The following is a 23,053-nucleotide window of genomic DNA, read 5'->3' as shown; positions in this document are numbered from 1 at the left end:
CCATCTCTTCCCTAACAAACAAGGGGGGAAGAGGACATTAACCATAAGACAAAGCCGATACTTGTATATTTGTCTTCTTGCTTCCGACTATAAGTTCTTGTTTGCTATTCATAAGAGGCTACACTTGTCTCCCTCTTATGAATTGGTCCAGAGGTCTGGCCACTGGTCTCGCAGTTCTCATACTTTGATCAATTGGACAGAGGCAAGATTCTCCCCCCCCCCCCCTCCTCCTTTGGTCTTATGACCTGTTTGGGAATCTTGGTTGGGCGAACACCAGTCTGTTCACAAGACTCTATCAGATTCCTCCCACCAATCAGTGAGTCTTCCTTATGTAAAGGACTGATGGTTTGTATTATGTGTACGAACAAATCACAAATTTTAAAAGTAAATTGTAATTTTCCTAGCTATACAGACCTGAGGTCCTTTCACATTTATGCCCTCCTCATGCCACCCTTTAATCTGTTCCTGGGCCTAAAGCAAAGTGGAATGTTTACATCTGGGCGGGCGGGAGTCCCAACTAGGGAACAAGCAGTTACTGCCCAACTACCTTGTTGTTATTCTCTTACAACCAATTTCTAGCATACTCAGGAAGTAATTCCTGACGTAAAGGACCTCAGGTTTGTATAGTTAGGAAAAATACAATTAATTTTTAAAAATTGTGATATTTAAACTTCTCCTGTTTTATAATTGAGCCTCTTCTTTTTTGTATTACTTTTCTGCCTCAATCTTCCATACTGCTCAACAAAACCGACTCCCAGTGAACATCGGTGGATTTAGGCAGCCTTCTTCAGTGTATTGTGTTGATGAGTTCAGAGTTCTTGGTGAAGTTCTCTGTTTTGTTTTGTGATAGCACATTCTTTCAAATATGTCTGATTTTAGGAGAACTAGTGTTTGGATTTGTGCAGATGATTTTAAGACCAGGTTATCTAAATCTTGTTATGATCCACATACCAGATGTAGTAAATGTACAGGTCAAGAGTGCAAGAAAGAAATTACTTGTGCTGAATGTTGTGAATGGGACGACAAGCAATGGTAAATTTTTAGGTCAGGACAATATGGATATGAACAGAAAGAGGAAAGCAGCTGCTCAGGCAGAAATTAAATCTAGTTTAGATGATGTTCAAGCTGCTGAATTAGTAGAAGATAGCATTATTGTTTTGCCTATAATTCCTGTTGCTTCTTCAATCCTTTCTCATCCTGCTCCTGTGCCATTAACTCCTATTCCAGGTTCGCTTGCTCCCGATCCCAACACCATTGCAGCCTCGAATCAGAATTTGATAAGGAGTTTGAATTTTTAGCGAGTTGATGATGGAACTTGGTGCTTTTGTTAAAGCGTTGATGGAAAAAGGCAGTCAATTTAGTGTTTGTGCAGTGCACAGTGATTGTGTAGAGGAGGTGGCTGTCTGGCCCACCGGTGCTCCTAGACGAACATCACCGTTCCACTCCCCCACACCGGGGAGAAGACATACCAGAGGTCTAAGGCCAGGTGCACATTGAGACACAGGCGACACAGGCAACGCAGCACAGAGCAGGGCAGAAAACTGCATTTCACTATTTTAAATGGAAGCACGCACATTGTCAAGCGGGACAGCACAGTGCAGGGGCAGACCTGCTCTGGCCTGCATCACGCAGTGTTTGAAACGCAGTTTTCTGCGCACATGCGGCACAGGAAGCAATTTGCTCAGTAATCCACATGATATCATCCTCTGACTGACAATGAGAGGAGCATACGGACATTTGATGATAATGATAGTTCGGTCGAAGAAGGGAACCCACAACTCAGCACTGCTTCACGTTAAAATCCCTGACTCGACGATGAATGAGATGATGGCAGTGAGAGTATTGTTGACCCTACAGCTCATGCAAGAGTAGTAAAGAAAAATCAGAATGATGTTACTGCTGTGCTCAAGGAATCGATCTTAATAAATCATGAAGAGAGAGTTAAACAGAGAGCACTTGATAGGAAAAAAATTGAGGTAAAATTTGGACAGGAAGCAAGAGATCCCCTTTATAATTTAATCTTGACCATGTACACAACGACGACAAAAATGCCACCAGCCTTACAGCACAAGATAAATTGGGATGTATTTCGCATAGTTTCAGATGCTGAAGAAACCTTGGTCGGCATGTCTCCTTATCCCCAAAGCCATTCCTCCCACTCATCCAATGGTCCTACTTGTCGTGCATAAACGCCTACTGATGCATCTACAACTGACATATCACAGTCTCTCCCTGTGCATTCAGAACAGTATCAGGACACATCCCCTGATTTTCCACCAAATTATTATATGATGTGAAAGTCAATTATGTCTGATGATTTTGTTAATATCTGATGAATCTCTCGGAAAGTCCCCAGTGCTTATCAACACTGTTTTCCCTGTTATTTTTCCTTTTTACGATTATCATTATAATGACATTATGGAGGCAGTATTGCAGGTCAAAAGAAAAGGGAATTGTTCATCAGTGGATATTTTCCTCCATTCCTATATTGCAGAAAGACAGACATGAAGGAAAATAAAACTGACATTAAAAACAGCCAGTTTTTCTCTACTCCCAATTGGTTTTTGGGCGTTGCAACCTTCAGATGATATGTCACTTTGCATCATGATATGCACCTCATCAAATTGTTCTCAGCTTAATCTGAAATAATTCTTGAATCTTGCATCACTGAACTCAGATGTTAAACCAAATGCACTTGGCCATGTACTCACTCGTCTACACAGTGATCTCTTTCCCCTACAAATTCACATTGTAAGAATACCCACTGTAATATTGTGGAATAAAGGTATTATTATTATTATTATATTATTGTTATTATTATTATTATTATTATTATTATTATTATTATTATTATTATTATTATTATTATTATTTGTTAAAGATGATGGCAGCATCAGTGGAATTGATTTTATATATGGTCTTTTCAATTCTTCTTATTATTCTCTTCTCATCAGGGCTGATATTTGCTAATAGCTGGCGATGTTCATATCTCGGTGAAAGAAATGTTTTCTAAAAATAATAATTATTGATATGATAACAAAAGTGGTTAACAAATCTTAGTCTAAGGGTGTAACGGAATTCCAACGTTTCCCAACCGTATCATCGGTTCATTTTCAAGGAAAGGTGAGCTTGAACTGATTGAAATGGGGTCGTTCGGCGGTATTTATTGTGTCCAGGTGCTCTGTCTGATGGGCGCTGCATTTTCATTGGCTGAACAGAGGATTAAGTCCCTGAGTCAAGCCGTCTTGCAGAGGTGGAAGCTCGCACTGCTCTTCTCGTGCGGACGCTGGAGACTGGGAGCGTAGTATGGGAAGGTCATTGCCGATAGACGGGGGCACCTGATTGGCCCGTTCGATCGGCTCTATGGTGCTGGCGAGGGCGGCGCCCTTCGTGCCACCGTCGGGAGAGTGAAGTCTCTTGGGTGGTGTTGAGGCTGGGTCTCTCCTTCCCGATGTGTAGGGCCTCCAAGAGGCGGAGGCGACGGTGGTCTGCTGCCTTATCGATAATTCTGATATTAGGAATATGTCATTCCTAATTATCCTGGTATTGTGACGTTTTTGGCATGATTATGGATGGCGCCTTCCTCGAGCGTGGCAGGATATCCTCTTCGAAAATCGCATAGTCGTCATACCAATGTAAGCGCCGGCGCATTCCCGGACAGGGCATTTGTACTGGTAGACAACGTTAGTTTTCTTGAGAGGGTCCTGCAACACGGGGGCTGGATTGTTTTTCATAATCAGGCTCTTGTAGTAAATTATTAGTTTTCACTAATAAGTTTACTACAAGAGCAAGAAGACCAGTGGCCTGATTATTTTTCCTTCGTGGATTTATCTTTATATATATATATATATATATATATATATATATATATATAATATATATATATCTTTATATATATATATATATATATATATATATATATATATATATATATATATATATATATATATATATCATATATATATATATATATATATATATCGATATATATATATATATATATAATATATTTTAATAAAAACGTTTTCCTTTTACGCCTTTTATGGGTTCATTGTACAGAGACTGTATGATTATTATTATTATTATTTTGGTAGAAGACCCTCTTTTAGGCAAATGCTGTTGAAAAAGGAGGCAGAATTAAGCGAGTTGATTTTTATATATGTTTTTTCTATTTTCCTTACAATTCGCTTCTCAGGCTCAGCGATGTTTCTGAGTAACTGGCCCATATTCATATTGGGAATTTTCAAAAATTATAAATGCTGAAGGAATCTTTTATTAGAACAAGATATCAGGTCCAGGCCAAGCAGGGGTCGTCGTCAGTGCCGGTATTATTCCGTAGGCGTAGTTCAGTTCGGGCCGGGGTCGTCTTAGGTTTAAGGGCTGGTATTGGTGCTGGTATAGCTGGTATCACGTGACGTTTCGACCTTCTCGAAGGTCATCTTCTGACGAGTCGGTTGAAGAGACTGTAGCAAGAAAGTTTGCGGAACGGTATTTATAGCGGCTAGGACCTAGAGTTGAATTCTCATTGGTCGGGCCGGTCTTGGGCGAAGCCGTGGATCTCGCTCGAAGGTCTCGGGGATTCTCTCGTGCTATACCAGCACCAATACCAGCCCTTAAACCTAAGATTTAAAAGATTCCTTCAGCATTTATAATTTTTGAAAATTCCCAATATGAATATTGCCCAGTTACTCAGAAACATCACTGAGCCTGAGAAGCGAATTGTAAGGAAAATAGAAAAAACAATATATAAAATCAACTCGCTTAATTCTGCCATCCTTAATTCTACCAAAATAATAATAATAATAATAATAATAATAATAATAACCACAAAGTATTCTCCAATTCATTTTCCGAGTCAGATTCTGAGCTGAGGTTTCTCAGGTAATCATAAGCGGCAGCCATGATCACAGGACCTGCATAGGATGACAGACTGCTTCTCAATGTGTGCACCACGTCTATGCTGCCCTGTGCTGACCTACCCTGCCCGGCCTAAGGGAGACCAGTGGCATTTGCCCCCTCAGTTGAACCAGCGGGCGATCCCCAGGTGTCGACAGAGCGCCGCTGGAAAGGCCTCCCTTTTGGTGTTCATGATCTGTTGTGTGCACTTTCAAGATGTCACGCCTCCTCAAGAGACAGTCCAAGGATATGGATAAGTCTCCTCCTTCTAAGAGGACTAAAGAGGATGTCTTCTGTCTGCAACCCACAGGCAGTTACGCTATGTCGCTTCCTGTTTCCTTGGCTCCTCTCCCTCGTTCTGCCCTGGACAGCCTGGAGTCGTTTCCTTGCATGGATCATCAGTATGTGTCTGCTAAATGTAAGACGGATTCTTCAGGGCAAGTTTCGTAGAAGATCAAAACTTGGAAAGGTTTTACAACAGATTCTTTGTGGTCCCGAAATCATTAGGGGGCTGAAGGCCAGTTTTGGATGTAAGCACTTTGAATCATTTCGTCCTCGAGACGAAATTCCACATGGAGATCAATCAGTGGATGATATCTGCCATCCATCAGGGGGACTAGATGGTGACCTTGGATATGAAGGATGCATATTTTCACATCCCTGTCCATCCGGATTCCAGAAAGTTTCTCCATTTTGTTTTTCTAGGAAAGGTTCTCCAATTCCAGGCATTATGCTTTGGCCTGTCACCAGTACCATACTGGTTCCGCTGGCAAAGTGGCTTCATCTGTTGGGAGTAAATAATAATAATAAAAATAACTATAATAATATTCCTTATTTCAGCTCGGGCCATATACATAGAATATACAAAATACAGACAGTAACATACACAATCTAGATGCATAATAAAAAATGAATAAACGGCAATATCCACACTGTTGCTGAAGTAGTATAAAAGATAGTAATCATAATACTGATAGTTACAGCAATAATATTGGAGAAAAAGATTATATAACATAAATTTCAGCTAGAGACCTTATGTGGTTGCAGTAGTCAAGTCCAAAGGGCTAAATACAAAATTGAATGTAGAAAACTTTAACTTGATAATTCACAGTATTAATGAAAAAGTAAAATATCAGCAATAACAATAACCATATATTAAATATAATAATAATGACAGATTCTGCAGAAGACACACCTTACCAAGACAGAGATTAAGTCATTTAGGGAACAAACACTTCATTTTCCCATCTTTCCCACAATTTAGATCTTCTTCCTTCACTTCTTAGGATGCTTTGTATGAACAAATTGCTGCCGTTTCTCACTTGGGTTATCAGACTGAACACTGTTTGCCTTACAATGATTTTTAAGTTGTCCAGGGTTTTTTTTATGAACATCAGTGTGGTGGAGTGGTAGCGAGGAGTGTTTGTGAGGCATCTCAAAATGTCATTGTGCACAACAATGATATGGCTCATGGTCTCTCCGGTATAGTCCGTCCAGTGGGAACACCCATAAATACTGTAGCAATACGAGCGGAAGAGCAGCAGTTTCATGTCTCGGTGAGAGAAGGCAAACCTCCTTGATATCATGTTGCCAGTTGCACATAGTATACAACGCCTCTGTTCAATGTCTGTTGTATCTCTTAGGACGTCCATGATAATGTGACCCAAATACAGAAATTTGACACAGAATTGGTGTGTGGAGAACCTACTGCACTAGCGATGGTGGCCCCGCCACAAAATTTAGAATATTTTGACCGCCAGGGTAGGAAACTCAGCTACATGGTAAGTATGTGTAAAATCTAATTTTATTATAAAAATGCCATTTTTGAAAAGGATGATCTCACACCCTATGGAGGAGTTATGGGAGTTCCATTTGACAATGTCCTTGAGGATTGAGAGAGAGAGAGAGAGAGAGAGAGAGAGAGAGAGAGAGAGAGAGAGAGAGAGAGAGAGAGAGAGAGAGAGTAAGTTTCGGGGTTTGTATTGACGTTGAGATGTGTAGTATGTATTTGTGTTTTGGTTTTCCATAAGAGAGAGAGAGAGAGAGAAAGAGAGAGAGAGAGAGAGAGAGAGAGAGAGAGAGAGAGAGAGAGAGAGAGAGAGAGAGAGAGAGGGAGAGATGGATGGTGGTTAACGATTGAATTGGCCGTTGGTGAGTTCTGGGTTGTCTGCTGGTGCAGCTGGACTTAGTTGTTAAGATCAAAGTTTTGAGTCAGAGCCTGTGAGGGTCAATATTGTCGACAGCAGTCTATGAAGAATGTTAAAGACTTTTAAAGTCAGTTAAGTTGAGTGTTATTGATTTGTTGTTTAGTTGTTGTTAAGTTTGATGTTGTTGCTTGGAGTTGTTGTGCCTGCGTTGTTAGATTTATTGTGCTTATGAGTTTCTGTTGAGTTATGTGTGAGTTATTGAGGGTTGTTGTTGGTGAGCTGTTGCGATTCCTTGGTGTTGTTAGCGGGTGTGTGTTGCCTTTTTGTGTTAGTGATTGTTTGTGCAGTGGTCTTTTGTTGTGGTTGTATTCCTTGTTTGTTGTTGTGTTGGTGAGTTGTGGTTGTGTTCTTTGTTTGTTTGTTTTGTTGTTGAGTTGTGGTTGTATTCCTTGTATGTTTGATGTGTTGTTGAGTTGTGGTTGTATTCCTTGTTTGTTGTTGTGTTGTGGGGTTGGGGTCCTTGGCTTTCGTGTTGTAGTGTTGTGGGGTTGTGGTGCTTGGTTGATGTCTTTGTTGTTGGTGGTGTCTCAGTGACCTCGACCAGCGGACAGCACAGCATAGCCCTGAGTATCTGGAGTTGAGTGAGTATATGTGTTTGTGTTGTCTCTGTGTATGTAGGTCAATTGTCGAGCACGTATTCCGTAGTGTAAAGAGGAAAGTGTGGCTGAGGGAGAGTTTGGCAGCCGGATTGGTTAAGTTTATGTGTTGGGTGGGGGGGGGGGGGGGGGGGGGATTTTTGCCCGCTTTTTTTTGAGCCTGTGATCCCACCACAACCCAAGCAGCGGGTAAAGTATCGGTATATAGCCATGCTGATAGATATGGCAGCATCAAGAGTCTGCCCCTCAGACTCGCGTATCAGCAAGATCAGAGAACCACCTAAGCAGTGCCAAGTCCTTCTGGGTCACCTGTCATCCTTGGAGAAGCTGGCCCCTCTGAGTAGCATCACCTTCGTTCTGTTCAGTGGAGAATGAAGGAGTTTTGGTCTCCGTAAGGGAGTCCCCATTCTTACAGATGCCTTTCTCAGAGGAAGCAAGGAAGGACTTATCCTGGTGGTTCCAATCCCGAGATGCTTCTGTTCGTCGATACATTGACTGAGGGATAACACACACCTGGAAGAGTTGCTGGTTTCAGGTGTGTGGAACCAGGACTTTAGACAGCTCCACATCTGGATCTCAAGGTGGCATTTTTGGCTCTACAGGAGATTCAGGATCCGGTGATGGGGGCCACTCCATAGTGTTTATATCAACAATACAGTAATACTTCAATCTTACGCTATTCGAGTTGTGCGAATTCTTAATAGCACAAACTTTTCATTGGAACATAACCATTTACCATACAAGAGTATTTCAAAGACATGCAAAAGGAAATACAACATTTTCATACTCTTGAAGAAACTTGCAAAAGTGTTTGTTTAATTCCATAAGTGATTTATAAGTTTTCAAGCTTTTATGTTTAAATTAAATTACATTGAATAATGAAAATAATAATTCTCTCTCTCTCTTTCTCTGTTGTATGTCTGTAATTTTCATACACTCATATAGTTTTACAAATCATTTACTTTTTTTAAGGGTAATGTATTAAGCTAACTTTTAAGTGAAATTACAGTAACTTTAATTTTATTCAAAAGTTAGCTTAAGACTTATGGAGCATGGTTAAGGTCATATTTTGTGTTTAAACTCTAGAGGTAAGCATTTATGAGTATTTTTATAGCCGTGCCAAACTTACGGGAAAATCCCCCTTGCGCGAGGTGGTCGACAATCACGGTCTAGATAGAACAGGTCAGCCAGACAGCTCCGCAATTTTAAGCCTCTTCTGCACACCTACGTCATCTGAGGGAGCGTGGTGGTTAGAACCATTAGGAACGTAGGTCTAACACACAGTCAAGATTTTTTTTTCTTTATTCTTAAGAGAATGTTTTTGAAAATGTGATCTTTCAAGCATCAAAAGAATGTATATAAAACATTTGCCTTTTGAAAATATTTTATCAAATTACAACATTAATTTTTTGTCTTAGTGCCTCCCTGCATGGTTGCCCCTGACGTTTCGTATACTTTATCAAATTAAGATATTCGAAAATATGCTGATATCTTTACAAAAAAAAAAAAAGCAATAACAACGTCAGGAACTTCAATATCAGATTTTTTCTGATGTAAAGCAAATATTTTTAAAACAACGTTTGCCCTCCATGAGTGCTAGCCTGTGTACAGCAGTAGAGATCTCCTGCAGTAGTAGTAACTGCAAAAAAAAAAAAAAAAGAACTAGAAGGTGCATGCAAACTCCTCCCTACTAACAGTCTATCCAAGTATCATTCATTGGTATTTATTTATTCTTATTTCTTAACTCAGGGTATTTCACACAATTTTTGTTGACAATATATCCCCCAATGTATTAAAGGGCCTCCTCCTCAGTTACACCCTCGATAAACTTTTTTTTATTTTTTTTATTTCTGTTTGCTATCAAAAGAGTCTTCTTCCTCATAAAAATCATCTTTTCCTAAATAAAAATCTAAATTTCTAAAATCTATGTGTTAGACATATTTTTAAAGCTAACCCTTTCTTTTATTACATATTCATCTTCATTGGCAGATTCAAGGGATTTTTCAACATAGGTGATATTACACTTTCCACTTATTACCTTCATTTCCTTCCCTAACAACAACTTTCTAAGCCTGAATTTAAAATTCACTGTATTTGGATGATCATGATGACCATCCATTTGCTTTATGCAACTATAGAAATGTTCTAGGCAATATTGATTTAATGCTCGTGTCAGCAAGTAGCCAATAATACGAGAGGCTTTTAACATATTAAATAAAGCAATGGTGGATTTGTATGAAAAAATTATTCCTTTCTCTAGAAATGAATATATAGATATATATATATATATATATATATATATATATATATATATATATATATATATATATTTGCATTAGGAGTTTTAACTCATTACTCATAATACTCATTACCTCGATGACCTTGCAGCAATTTACCTGTTTGTTTTTCTACCTAAATACCAAAAAGCACTGCTTTTACCAAACTCCCCATACATGCAAGAATAATTCATGATTTCAAGCCCATAATTCATTATTAAAAGAATAAAACAGAACTTTTCACTCCAGTTTTGACACTTCAACAGTCCCCTACATATTTTACTGAATTGGCACATGATGTAGACACCAGTTTCACTGCTAATTTAACGCGCTGTCTTTGTTGACCAGTTACACTTAAATGCACTTCATTGATCTTATATGCAAGCCCATAGTCTGTTTTGTTTTACTAAGCATTTCTCGTATGCTAGAATCTGAGATACACTCTCCATTATTAAGGAAAAAACCAGAGTCAATAAAACCATTTTTTACTAATTTGATTAGTAAGAAATGAGAACACAATGTTTATTCTATCCGCCAAGACAACAAACATGTACCAAATGGTCTTTTTATGGCGTTTCTTCTTTTGGAAATCGATGGTAGTTACTTGGCATTATCATAATGGAATAAATGAATTAATAAAAAGATATATGGGCACACAACAACTCCTGTTGTTCACTTTATGATTATGGGTAGCAAATAAAAGTATTGTTTTGGTTAACCACGCGTGAGAGACCAGGGTGCGTGACGTCACGGTATTGGGGATTCATACCCAAAGCTGCACGCTGGCTGACCTGTTGTATCTAGACCGTGTTGACAACCCTAACCTGCCAATACTGTACAACTGTACAGTATTGTCATAGGTCAACAAGCAGAGGAATTGGTTTCCTTTCAGCTCCACATGTTGGCAATGAAGGATAATGAGTGGGCGGTAGCACAATCAGTAGAGCTGTCAGCCAGGTAAATCCCAGAGAACCAGAACATAGTGGCAGACAAACTCAGTCGCCAGGGTCAGGAGATAGGGACAATTATAGAAAGATTGTTCAATATTTTGGGGTTTACTAGCCATAGACCTCTTTGCAACCCTGCACAACAGTTCCTGGCGTTCTGTTCTGTTGTGCAGACCAGGGACAGCAATAGAAGACACTTTCCAACACCCATGGGACAATCTACAAAGCCCTATGCTATTTCTTCCATTTGTCTGATTCATTGGGTGATCAGCAGGGTCATGATCACCACAAATTTCAGATGACCCTTGTTGCTACTAAGTGACCACTTGCCGAGTGGTATCCAGACCTGCTTGCTCTACTTCCCTAGGTACCAAGAGAGATTCCTGCTTGGTACAACCTACTGTGCCAGCCGCTCATAGAGATGTATCACCAGGCTGTGAGAGAACTGTCACTTCATGCCTGAAGACTATCCACCATCTTTTGCAAGCGAGAGGTATTTTCTTGTCACACAGCAACCAAGACGTCTGAATACCTTTGTAAATCTTCAGCAGCTGTGTACCAGAGGAAATGGGTCATCTTCTGTTGTTGGTGTCGTCGATGGGGTATCTCTCTGATCGGATCTCCTCTTCAGTATGTCGCAGACTTTCTTGTCTTTCTTCGCCAAGAGAAGTTTCTCTACGTGTCAGCGTTCAGGAGCTACAGAGTTGCCCTTGGACTAATCCTTTGTTTGAAGGGTGTCGACCTCTCTTCCTTGTGGAGATCTCCAAGCTATTGAGAAGCTTCAAACAGTTTTGCCTTCCCAGGGAATTCAATTCCCCTGAGTGGGATGTGACTCTTGTCTTACAGAGCTTGACTTGTGACACCCTAGCCTTTACGAGAGTGTCAGACAGGGATCTGACCTTCAAGACTGTGTTCTTGCTTACCCTGGCATTTGGCAAAGAGAGTTGGTGAACTTCATGGACTTCCCTTCAGTGTTAAACACTTGAAGGGATGAGGATCTTTCATGCTCTAGTTTGTCCAGAATTCGTAATGAAGACTCAGAATTCGCCAGTTCCTGACACCAGATTAAAGTTATATTTTATCCCCTTCCTAGAGGACTTTGCTGTTAGTGATCAAGACAATATACTACTGTGTCCAGTTCGAGTGTTGTGGTGCTATCTAAAGAGGTTTCGACATCTCTGTCCTGAGTGTCGACGACTCTTTGTTAGTGCTGGCTCGACCAAGGAAGAGGTGTCCCAAGAACAAGATTATTTTTTGGCTTGGTGAGAAAATCAAAAGAGCATACTCTACTTTTGACGAGGTAGTTAGGAGCACTTTCTAAGTAAGAGCTTACAAGGTTAGGGGCATTGGTCTGTCCCTTGCATTCTGGAAGAACCTATCATTTCCATAAGTACTAAGGGTGGGAGTGTGTTCCATGAAAAACTACATTCACATCCTTCTACCTTAGGGACATTGCCCATGGGTTTATGGACATTTTTTCCTTGGGTCCTCTGATGACCGGTCAACAAGTTGTGTAACTCACCCGGCTTCCCTAGAGAGACAGGTAGCATCTCACCTAAGTTGTTCAGTCACAAGGAGAGAGTGTGAGTGAGTGACTGGCCTCCTTCTCTTCCCTTTATTTTTTTATACCCTTCCTTCCTGCTTGTAGGGCAGAGGGAAGGTTGGTGTGTGATGCAGGTGAGCTATATATTGAGTACTGTACCCTGTCTATAATCTAGAAGTCTAGCAAAAGGGGGGAGTGGAGCTGACAATTATATAAAAAACCCATCTATTGTTTTTATTATTCTTTTATTGTCTCTGACACGAGAGGTTCATCGCATCCTTTTTATAAATGATGCTATACATGCCCCATTAATTTGTAAGGCCCAGAAGTCTGCAGTTTTTAACATCACATAAGCTCAACAGGTCAGAGGCACAGGCTCCTTCCTCTGCCTCTACATGACAAGGAAGTTGGCCCTAGGTGAATTGAGGTACCATTCAGTTCAGATATTTACTCAGAATCCTTTCACCCAACAAGTAATTCTTATGTAGAGAACGAAGATTATATTGTTTAGGAACAGACTACAAATATTTTTAAGTAATTTGTACTTTTTCTTAACATGCAAACCTTCAGGTCTTTACATAAATTTGCTCACCTCAAGTCACCCCTCATTCTGCTACCTGAGCCAAAAGGTTAAGTGAAGCTTAAGGATGAGGTAGGCGGGAGGCGGGGGGGGGGGACCCCACCCTACCGTTGATAGTTAACCACTTTATTTAAAATCAAAAAACGGCTGTTTTCCCAACTTGCGCTGCAATTATATCCATATGAAAAGACCTTCTGGTTTGTATAGGAAAAATAAAAACACATTACTTAAAAAAATTTGTAGTTATTCCACCCCTTTGCAGCATTGAAACCAAAAGGGCTTTTTACGTATTCATTTTTTTTATTTAGTATGTATGAATTCATGTAGATTTTTTTTTTTTGGTTGGGCTGGAGTTAAATGTGAATATATGCCATGTCACAAGCCATGCATATGCAGACAAACTATTGAGGAAAATGCTGTAATAAGTATACAAACATAAACCCCTTATATCATATCTCCCATCGCAGCCCACCCCTCTTTGTTCATTAACTTTACTCACTCTCTTAAAACCACCAGTTTTGGCTACTAATCTGGTGGTCCGAAGTTTGATTCTCGGCTCGGCCAACACGGAACCAGAGGAATTTATTTCTGGTGATGGAAATTCATTTCTCGATTTAATGTGGTTCGGATCCCACAATAAGCTGTAGGTCCCATTGCTAGGTAACCAATTGGTTCCTAGTTACATAAAAATATCTAATCCTTTGGGCCAGCCCTAGGAGAGCTGTAATCACTTAGTAGTCTGGTAAAACTAGATATACTTAACATAACCACCAGTTAACCATTTCCAAAAACTTCACTGAAAGATCTCTTCATAAAAAGCTCTGGTTCGTATAGCTCTGAAAAAAAATGTCCATATTTGAAGAAATGTAGCAGCACATACCTTCCAAGACTGTCATCAGAGTTGCTGGTTATAATAGCTACTCATGCATTGTATCCACAATAACAATCAGTGAAACTAATTTGAAAATTTTCATCTCTTCAAATTACTACTCAATTCACCCTTACTATTTTTTCTTCTTATTATCTACTGCATCTGTGGATAATAAGGTGTTATGTATAGCTGGATCACATATAATTAAGCATTCCCTATATACTGTACCCTTCCTGCTGTTACCCCACAAAACTCTTATGCTGGTCTCTTGCATTTTCTGTTCTTGGCCTTTTGATTTGTAAATAAGATATGTTCATAAGTAATTTGTATTGTAATGTCAAGCTAAGAAGGTTTACAGATGTGAGGTGGTGGGCATCAATATTAACTGTTAATCTATTGTTGCATTGTTGCCTCAGGAATGTTTTGATCCTGTGTCTGGATAATGTTTAGTAGGATTGTTTTCATGTTTGGATAGAACTATCAAATGCATGTTTTGTTAGTTGGTCTGAGACCTTTATGGGAACCTGAATTGAATTTGATTTATTATTTTGCTGCTTCAGTTCTGGCATTATATTTCCTAACTCTGTGTTGCATTCTTTGATTTCAGATTCTCCCTCAGAAGAACCTTCCTTCCTTCGTCAGTTTTGATTAGCATCAGGATTTTGGGAAATGCATGTTGTTTAATGGTACTACATGGAACATTACCAATAGCAACTCTTAAAGTGTATGAGACAACAGTGAATTATTGTACGCATATTTAACAAATTTAAACAAGTAAAATTTGTTTTGAATATTAGATTCATACATCAGCAGTGACATCTGGTTGTAGTCCTTCAAGATATTGTACTTAATTTTTAACATATTTATTCGGTAATTATTTATAAACAATTTTATGTTGGACTTGTGAATTGAACACATTGTCATTACAGAGCAGGACAGGACATAAAGCTAAAATGAATCCAGGACATTCTTTAGAATTTCCTTTGAAAAGTGAAACTAAAGGTGCATTATCACTACCTTCCATAAATCAAGAAAACAGCAACTTGGCTGCCTTTAGTGGAACCAGTGATGAAGACTTTTTGTCTCAGGATCCATTGATGGACATCAAAATAGAGTCAGAGGAATTCTATGAGTCTAATGAAGATGATGAATATTCATACGAAATGGAGTCAACAGTGAATGAAAAACATCCACAAACTTGCAAAAAGGAAGTAAAACAAGAAAGAAGGATCTGTGATAATGGAGAGAAGCCTTTCGTATCCACTGACTGTGAGAAAGCATTTTACAAAAAAATTAATCTTACAAATGATATCACAAATCCTACCAGAGAGAAATTCATATGCAATGACTGTGGGAAAGCATTTTCCTGGAAACATAATCTTATAGTTCATATGAGAATCCATACAGGAGAGAAGCCATTCATTTGCAAGGAATGTGGGAAAGGATTTGCCCACAAACAACTTCTTACAAGGCATATGAAAATCCATACTGGAGAGAAGCCATTTATGTGCAAAGAATGTGGGAAAGCATTTTCCCAGAAACCAAATCTTACAAGACATATGAGATTGCATACTGGAGAGAAGCCATATATGTGCAATGAATGTGGGAAAGCATTTTCCCAGAAACCAAATTTTACAAGACATATGAGATTGCATACTGGAGAGAAGCCATTTATGTGCAATGAATGTGATAAAGCATTTTCCCAGAAACCAAGTCTTACAAGTCATATGAGATTTCATACTGGAGAGAAGTCATATATGTGCAAGGATTGTGGGAAAGGATTTTCCCAAAAACATCATCTTACAATTCATATGAGAACCCATACTGCAGATAAGCCATTCACGTGCAATGAATGTGGGAAAGCATTTTCCCTGAAACCAAATCTTACAAGACATATGAGAAGCCATTCATGTGCAAGGATTGTGGGAAAGGATTTTCCCAAAAACATCATCTTACACGTCATATGAGATTGCATACTGGAGAGGAAAAATAAAATAAAATAAACCAGTTAAGGGTAGAGATCTCTCAAATTACCAACTATATGAGAGGTCAAAATCACTCACAAAATCTACTCAAGAAAATAAGGAAAATAAAGAAAAAATACAGAATAGGGGATGAACAAATGAATGGAAAACTGGCAGAACACAAAGCCAATATAAAGGCTCTAGCTTCACAAATAGGAAACAAATAACAGGAGATAAAAGTAAAACAGATAAATAGGCAGTTTGGTGAAAATCCAAGGATTGTATATAGAAACATGACGAAAGAAACTGGAGGTACGAACACCGCCAAGTAAGGAAGACGGTGAGAGATTTTGGAAGCCACTGTTTGAAGACCCTAGACAAAACCAAGAGAATTCATGGATTGACACCATTAGGCAGAAGAACAACCAGAAATAGCAAATGCCACCAATAAGCTTCATCATCGAAAAAGTAACAACTAAAAGAATATTGTCATTTCAAGACCCCAGCAACAGGCAAGATCTCAAATTTCTGGCTTAAAAAGATCACAGCACTACATCACACTTATGCACAAGCTTTCTCAAGAGTAGCTCACAACAAGATCAAGGCAAATATATGGAAAAAGAACGAAAGAGATGCACAAGAAACAAATTAGGCACTAAAGATCAACTGCTAATAAACAAAACAATATTAGAAGATTGTAAGAAAAGACAAAGGAATCATAAAATGGCTTGAATAGAGTACAAGAAGGCATTTGACTCTGTGCCGTGCACCTGGATATTCAAATATATGGAATTAGACAACATCAATGAGGAAATAAGATCTTTCTTGGCAGCACAGATGAGTAAGTGGAAGACCACTCTCTGTCTAAAACACTCTGAGGGCCAGATAGTAATTCCAGACATAAAAATCCAAAGATCCTTTCACGACTTCTATTCTGCTTGACCATAGATCTGCTTAGTAAAATCTTGAGCAACATTAACGCTGGCTGTGACCTTAGTAAAAGTAAAAGCAGAAAAGAGAATAAAAGAGTGAACCACCTGCTCTTCATGGATGACCTGAAGTTGTTTGCAGATTCAGAAGAAAAACTGGAAGAACAAGTTAGGACAGTCCACCAATTTTCAAATGACACCTGCATGGAATTTGGGTTGGACAAGTGTGCCAAGAGTACAATAAAGAGAGGGAAGAGAGTAACATCAAAAGGTATAAAAGTAGAGGAAGGCATATCTGTTGAAGACCTGGCGGAGGATTCTGCATATAAGTACTTGGGAATAGAAGAAAACACTGGTATAGAACACAAAAAAAGTGAGAGAAAAGATAAAGAAAGAATACATCAGCCACCTCAAGAATTAACACCAAAGAACAAGACCACTGTCATAAACCAGCTGGCAATAATACCATTGGTGGCATGTGGTTTTGGCATTATAGACTGGGCACAAAGTGAGTTAGACAGGATGGATATTAAAAGATTCTCACCCTACATTAAGTCATATACAGACACCAGTGTATGGACATAATATACCTCCCTCACAGAGAAGGTGGATTAGGCCTGGCTGAGATCAACCAACCCTACAGAGCAGCAATAATAAGTCAAGGGTAGTACTTAAAAAGCTCTGAGGATGAAAACATAAAAAGGTTGCCCAACACCATAATAGAGCCCTGAGCCAACTAACATCAGTAACAAAACAGGCTAAGAACTTCGCAGGAGATTTGCTGGAAGACACAGAGGGTACTGAACAGACTCCAGCAAAAACGATAGCCAGGAAGACCAAGCAGAAATACAGTCACAGAGAGGAAAAACTTAGAATGGAAAGGTGGAAAGACCATGGAAGGGCAGGAAGATTTCAAGACGAACTGGAAAAAAGTTAAATAGACAAAGAAGAGTCACTCAGATGGATAAGAAATGGAGATCTAGGTTATGATGGAGAAAGACTGAGAATAGGAGCACAAGTTCAAGGCCTCCTGACAAACAGCTTCAAGAAAATGGTGGGTATATCAGCAAATGACCAGTGTAGGTTTTGTCATGCAGTGGGTGAGATTGGGAATCATCTGATATAAGCCTGTGAAACCCTGCTTGCAGATGGTCACTACACAGCCCGCCACAACAAGATCTGTAAATATATACATTGGAAAATATGTAAAGAATACAGAACTGAAGTGAAAGAAAAAGTGTGGGAGTATGAACCACATCCAATCACGTCCAACAGGAAGATATATAGAAGGAGGTGCTATAAGACCTGCTATTGCCATCTGGAACAATGAGGAATAAACAGCAAAGATTATAAATGTGACAGTACCCAGTGACTTTGGCCTCAATAGAGCTTAAAGGCATAAAATAACAAAATGCCAAGACCTGAAGAATGACCTGAAAAGCACATGGGAACTGAAGGAAATAGAAAAAACAATACTTTTGGTGGTAGGAGCAACAGGACTTATAAACAAAAACCGGAGAAAATATCTTCAGGTTATATGAAATTCCCCAGTATAAATGAGGTGCAGATTGCTGCCCTCAAAGCGATGGTAAACACCTTGAAACGAGCCCTTGGATATAAGGCTAGTGGAATATGAAGGTGCAATCATAGACCCCAGGCTGGAGCCCATTGCACCCCTGATATAAATTGAAAATTAAGAATAACATAAGCCAGAGAGAAACCACATTGTTGCTCTACATGTCAAAGAAGTTTTCTCAACCAAGTCCTCTCAAAAGACACGAGAATTCACACTAGACAGAAACTGTTTACTTGATCTCTGTCCAAGTAGTTTTTATTACATGATTTTATTTAACTTGACTCCTGCGTCTGTTTTGAATGAAGGTGTCTCAAAAGGTGTGTGAAAACTCCTGCTAGAAAGAAGTCATATCCTGTATCTGTACTTGGTTTCCAAGAGCTCTTTTTCATTGGGTTTTTTCATTAGGTTCATCTTAGAATGAATGTGTTAACTCAGAAGAAAGGCGTCATACTTCCACACGATGTTGAAACAGTTTTTCTCTTGTAGATTCATAACATATGTGAGCACTCATGAAGGATAGATATTGTTCATTTACACTGCATGTTGTACTTTTGTCTTGTATTCTGCAAATCACAGTCATTGGCTCTGAATGCCAGACTGTTTTTCTTGTATCAAAATGCACAAGCAAAGTCACTCATCAGAGAGGATGTTCAGTTGCACTGACAGATTTGTTTATGTTTTGCACCCCAAAGTAAGTTGCACTTGATAGGGAGATAATTATTGTGAACTTGTCTGCTAAATCTATAGAAAAAAAGGCAACAGCAACCTAAGGGACGATAAAAAGAAAAGCCACATATTTTTATGATCCAATTGATGACCATCATCATTGCTGTTACTCAAAGAAGAGAAGGAGAATCTGGAGGAGGGTCTCACTGAAAATGCAGATGAAGGCTCTTCATTTGCAGAGTCTTTATTAGAAGTCAAGGCAGAGCCAAAGTATTTTAGCCAGAGTGAATTTGATGCAAAATGGTTGTGTAACCTTTATGCAAAGGTAAAATAAATAACTGTTTTTTTCTTACAATTGTTTTCAATGAACACTGTACAGTGCTAGGTTAAGAAACTTTCATTTGCCTTCTCCACATCTTCTTAGTTCTTGTGTATTTTTTGTATGATTTCCAAATAAAGAATTAGTATTATCTTTGGCTGACACGAAGTTTTTTTCCTTTTATTATTCAGCATTGTGCATATATGCACTTGTATATGTAGTTGTAAGCTTGAATATTATCATGAAATGTTATTCTTAGTGGAAAAAGGAAAAGAAAGGATTGATATCTTCATTAAACTTCAATGAAATTTTGGTGCATTTTTTATATGATCATTTTTTTATATGTTCTGGTTGTTTAATCTTATACAAAAAATGTTGCCTACAGCATTTGGTAATGTAAACCAATAATTCCTTGTATCAGCTCACTAAATACTACAGTGGACTGAGTAGTATTTTGTTTTAGGTTAACCAGTCTGAAGTGTTTGAGACTAGACTAGTTATGTAAATGACTAAATGATGCGTTATTCTGATTAGATTAAATCTTTTTTTTATTTCATTGTATAAAAACTTTGATAATATTGATAAATAATAAAAATTGTTTATACATAAATACAATTTTTCATTTGGCCCCATTAAAACTTAAATTATCAGAATAATATTCTACACTGCCAAAAGTGAATGAATGCACCATGATGTGTCTGAATGCACCGAGTATCTGGTCCCAGTGCACCTCTTCCCAATTGAAGTGCATCTTTCCTTGTGGTCCCAATGCACCAACTTCATTCACATAACAGCTGCCTTTGGCGAACTGTATAGGTGACTATACTCATTCACTTTGCAAGGATTATTTTTTTTTTTTTATAAAGTGAATCAGTTTTAAAGTCTGAATAAAAACAGAATATCACAAAACCAACAAACACATCCTGCTATGAGGAGAAGTTTAAAATGTGATAACCCTCACCTCTTAAGTTCAAACTGCAAGTCTAACTGTTTCTGTAGCTGGTGGTTAACCTCCAAAGAATGACTGTGCTAACTTCTCCTTTGGATCTGTGGTGGCTGCTCATCAAACTGTGTAGCTAACCCAGCTCTTTTATTGGGACAAGGTTGCATCTCGCCTTAGATGTGCAGTTGTAGAGATGGGGGAATGAATGATGGAGTGACTGGGATTTCTTCTCCGCCCCTTCATCCTCCTCCTCCTTCGGGCGAGAGTGTATCCGGCATCATGTGTTTTGGAACTGTCCGACCCATGCAAGGAAGTTTTGCAATGGAGCAACCATTCTATTTATCTTTATAGAGTATAGAAGCAACTGCCCCTTTGGGTTCTCTAGCAAGGGGGAGGCTCTACAAGGGGAGGGTCCCTGGCAATAAGACAAACCCACTGCTTATTTGCCTTAGTGTGTCTTAACTTTCAGATTCACCCCAACTTGATTTTGTGTGGTGTTATGTTTCTTTCTTCATTCGGAAAAGCCGAGAAGTCTGGTGGCTGATCACGCAGTCTCTGTATTACTCCAATCAATTCATCAGAGGAAGACTTGTTCTTTTACCTGAAGATCTCTCAAAGACTGAGTTTATCTTGATGCTTGGTTTCTCCATAATGAAGTGTGGGGAAAATATCTAAACTATTATCTTGACATGGAAGTTATCAATGGCTAGTCGAAGTACCTACTATTATCCCAAATAACTAAAGGTATGGTGAAGTTTTGCATATTAACAGCAGACTCCACATGCAGTAATAAGTCACAAATAATTCTAGACCCTGGAGACCTGATCCGAATGTCTAGATGAAACCAAGTTGTATCTCGTCAGAGATTTTAAGTTTTTTTGTGGTTTGTTATTACAACTTATACATTTAAAGCTACTTATTATCCCTTGCCATACAGGTGACAAAGGTAACCCTTGTCACTTTGTTTCAGAACTTCAGTAATGAATGAACATTGTAGGTGGTAAATATAATCACTAGTGGATATTGACATGCTAATTTACGGAATAACTAAATGTTGAGACTTTAGTTTTACTGTCCTAACCTTCATTTAACCACTAGTGTCACCGGTCTAGTTGGTCTTCGTGAACAAAGCTGTGTGGAAGGTTAAGCGTTGGAATCAGGTACCTATTACAAAGCCATATTACGGCCCTCTTGTTAAGTTGGATGGAACGGAGGGCCTAACCAAAGTAGGCAATTATTGTAGAGAAGTTTTTTCTGATGGGTTTCAACATACTTTGAACAATTCAAGATTAAAGTCCTTTTAAGATGACTACATAATAACTGACATATGCATGGAGGTTCTGTGGCAACAAAACTGTTACTTACTACCTGTCATTAAACTTGCATGATGGACACTGTACTGTTTCTCCCATCGCCTGCTGGTTCCTGGACTTCCTGTGGTCTTCCCTCAGGCTCTGGCATACTTGACCTTCAACTAGTTTCGTTGATATTAACAGGAACATTAGAATTAAGACGTTTGGCCTGTGACAGGACAGTTGAATGTGTCTAAATTTATGTACAAAGCTAAAATTGTCGTACACCTGAAACTCATTTGTGTATTGGGTCAGGAATATCTTCTCTCTCTCTCTCGTTTTGATGATAGTTTCTGTATTTCAAAGTTAAAAACCCTTACTACATGAAGGAACTTACGCTACTAGAATCTACATAAATTATTAAGGAACAATTCTACAGTAATTAAAAGCTGAAAATGGCCCGTTTTAAGGTTAACTGAATAAAGCAAAATAAGTGTAAACTTGCTATTTCAATTGACATATTTGAAGCCGTATTTTCTCCTTATTTCGAGCTGAAAATAAGTTTAACAAAGGAAATGATGCTTCCAATAATTGGCGTAGATTAATATACAAATTAAAAGCTGAAGAAAAGAAGCCAGACAGAAGAAAGTTAGATAAAGAAGCGAAATGAGCATCATCAATCTCCCTCTATGTTTCCATTGGCGTTTTGAAGGCTGATTTCCCCAATTCTTCTGATGCCTCCCGATTTGCTCTAGTCTTCTTCCAACTGCTCTCTCTCTCTCTCTCTCTCTCTCTCTCTCTCTCTCTCTCTCTTTTCACACTTCATTCCTCCCACTTTATTGGTCTCCACTTCCACTTCCACATCATCCAGTTTTGAATGAATTACTGTCGTTCTCGTCCTGTCGGAAATTCGTCTGCTGTCTCAGTTACTGAACAAGTTTGATCAGGAAGTCTAGAAAACCATTTATTTTACAACAAATATTTCCTTTCTATTCATTAGATGAGTGTATATATATATATCTATATATATATATATATGGATATATATATATATATATATATACCAAATCCTTTAAAAATAAAAATTATACAGTATTTTATAGACTTAAGCTTAAAAACAAGTTTTTTAAAACATTCCCAGTGGACAACGAGTCTAAATTATAAAAGGACAATGAGAAGAAATTTTTTGATATATAAAATATGTAATATTTTCATACAAATATAGCTGCTATTGTTTATTTTATATTTATATCTATTTCATTGAAGCCTATTATGTATCAAAAGGGTTCGAGTTATGTGATTTGTGAAAACTGCCATTAACGATTTTCATATATGTTTTTATTAAGAATTTCCGCTAATCACCTGATAGGTAATGAGTCTTCATGATTTCCATAATCTATCTTGTATATCAAACGGAGAAATATTTTACGAATGAGACTTACTTTAAA

General features: G+C 38.5%; 1 protein-coding gene across 3 annotated transcripts in view; it reads left to right on the top strand.

The window, feature by feature from the left end:
- The window catches only part of LOC135204722 (gastrula zinc finger protein XlCGF8.2DB-like), a 320,344-nt gene extending 300,887 nt beyond the window's left edge, over window positions 1-19,457 (top strand). For all 3 annotated transcript variants that reach the window (XM_064234876.1, XM_064234877.1, XM_064234878.1), the window contains one exon: window positions 14,524-19,457. In XM_064234876.1, the coding sequence (XP_064090946.1) occupies window positions 14,870-15,883 (1,014 nt within the window). In that variant the 5' untranslated portion in view covers window positions 14,524-14,869 and the 3' untranslated portion in view covers window positions 15,884-19,457. The remainder of the gene's footprint in view (window positions 1-14,523) is intronic.
- Window positions 19,458-23,053: the final 3,596 nt, after the last annotated feature.

Source organism: Macrobrachium nipponense, chromosome 47 (assembly GCF_015104395.2).
Source record: "Macrobrachium nipponense isolate FS-2020 chromosome 47, ASM1510439v2, whole genome shotgun sequence".
NCBI classification, from domain to species: Eukaryota; Metazoa; Arthropoda; class Malacostraca; order Decapoda; family Palaemonidae; genus Macrobrachium; species Macrobrachium nipponense.
The sequence above is the reverse complement of the archived record's forward strand: the minus strand, read 5'-3'. Positions and strand labels throughout refer to the sequence as shown.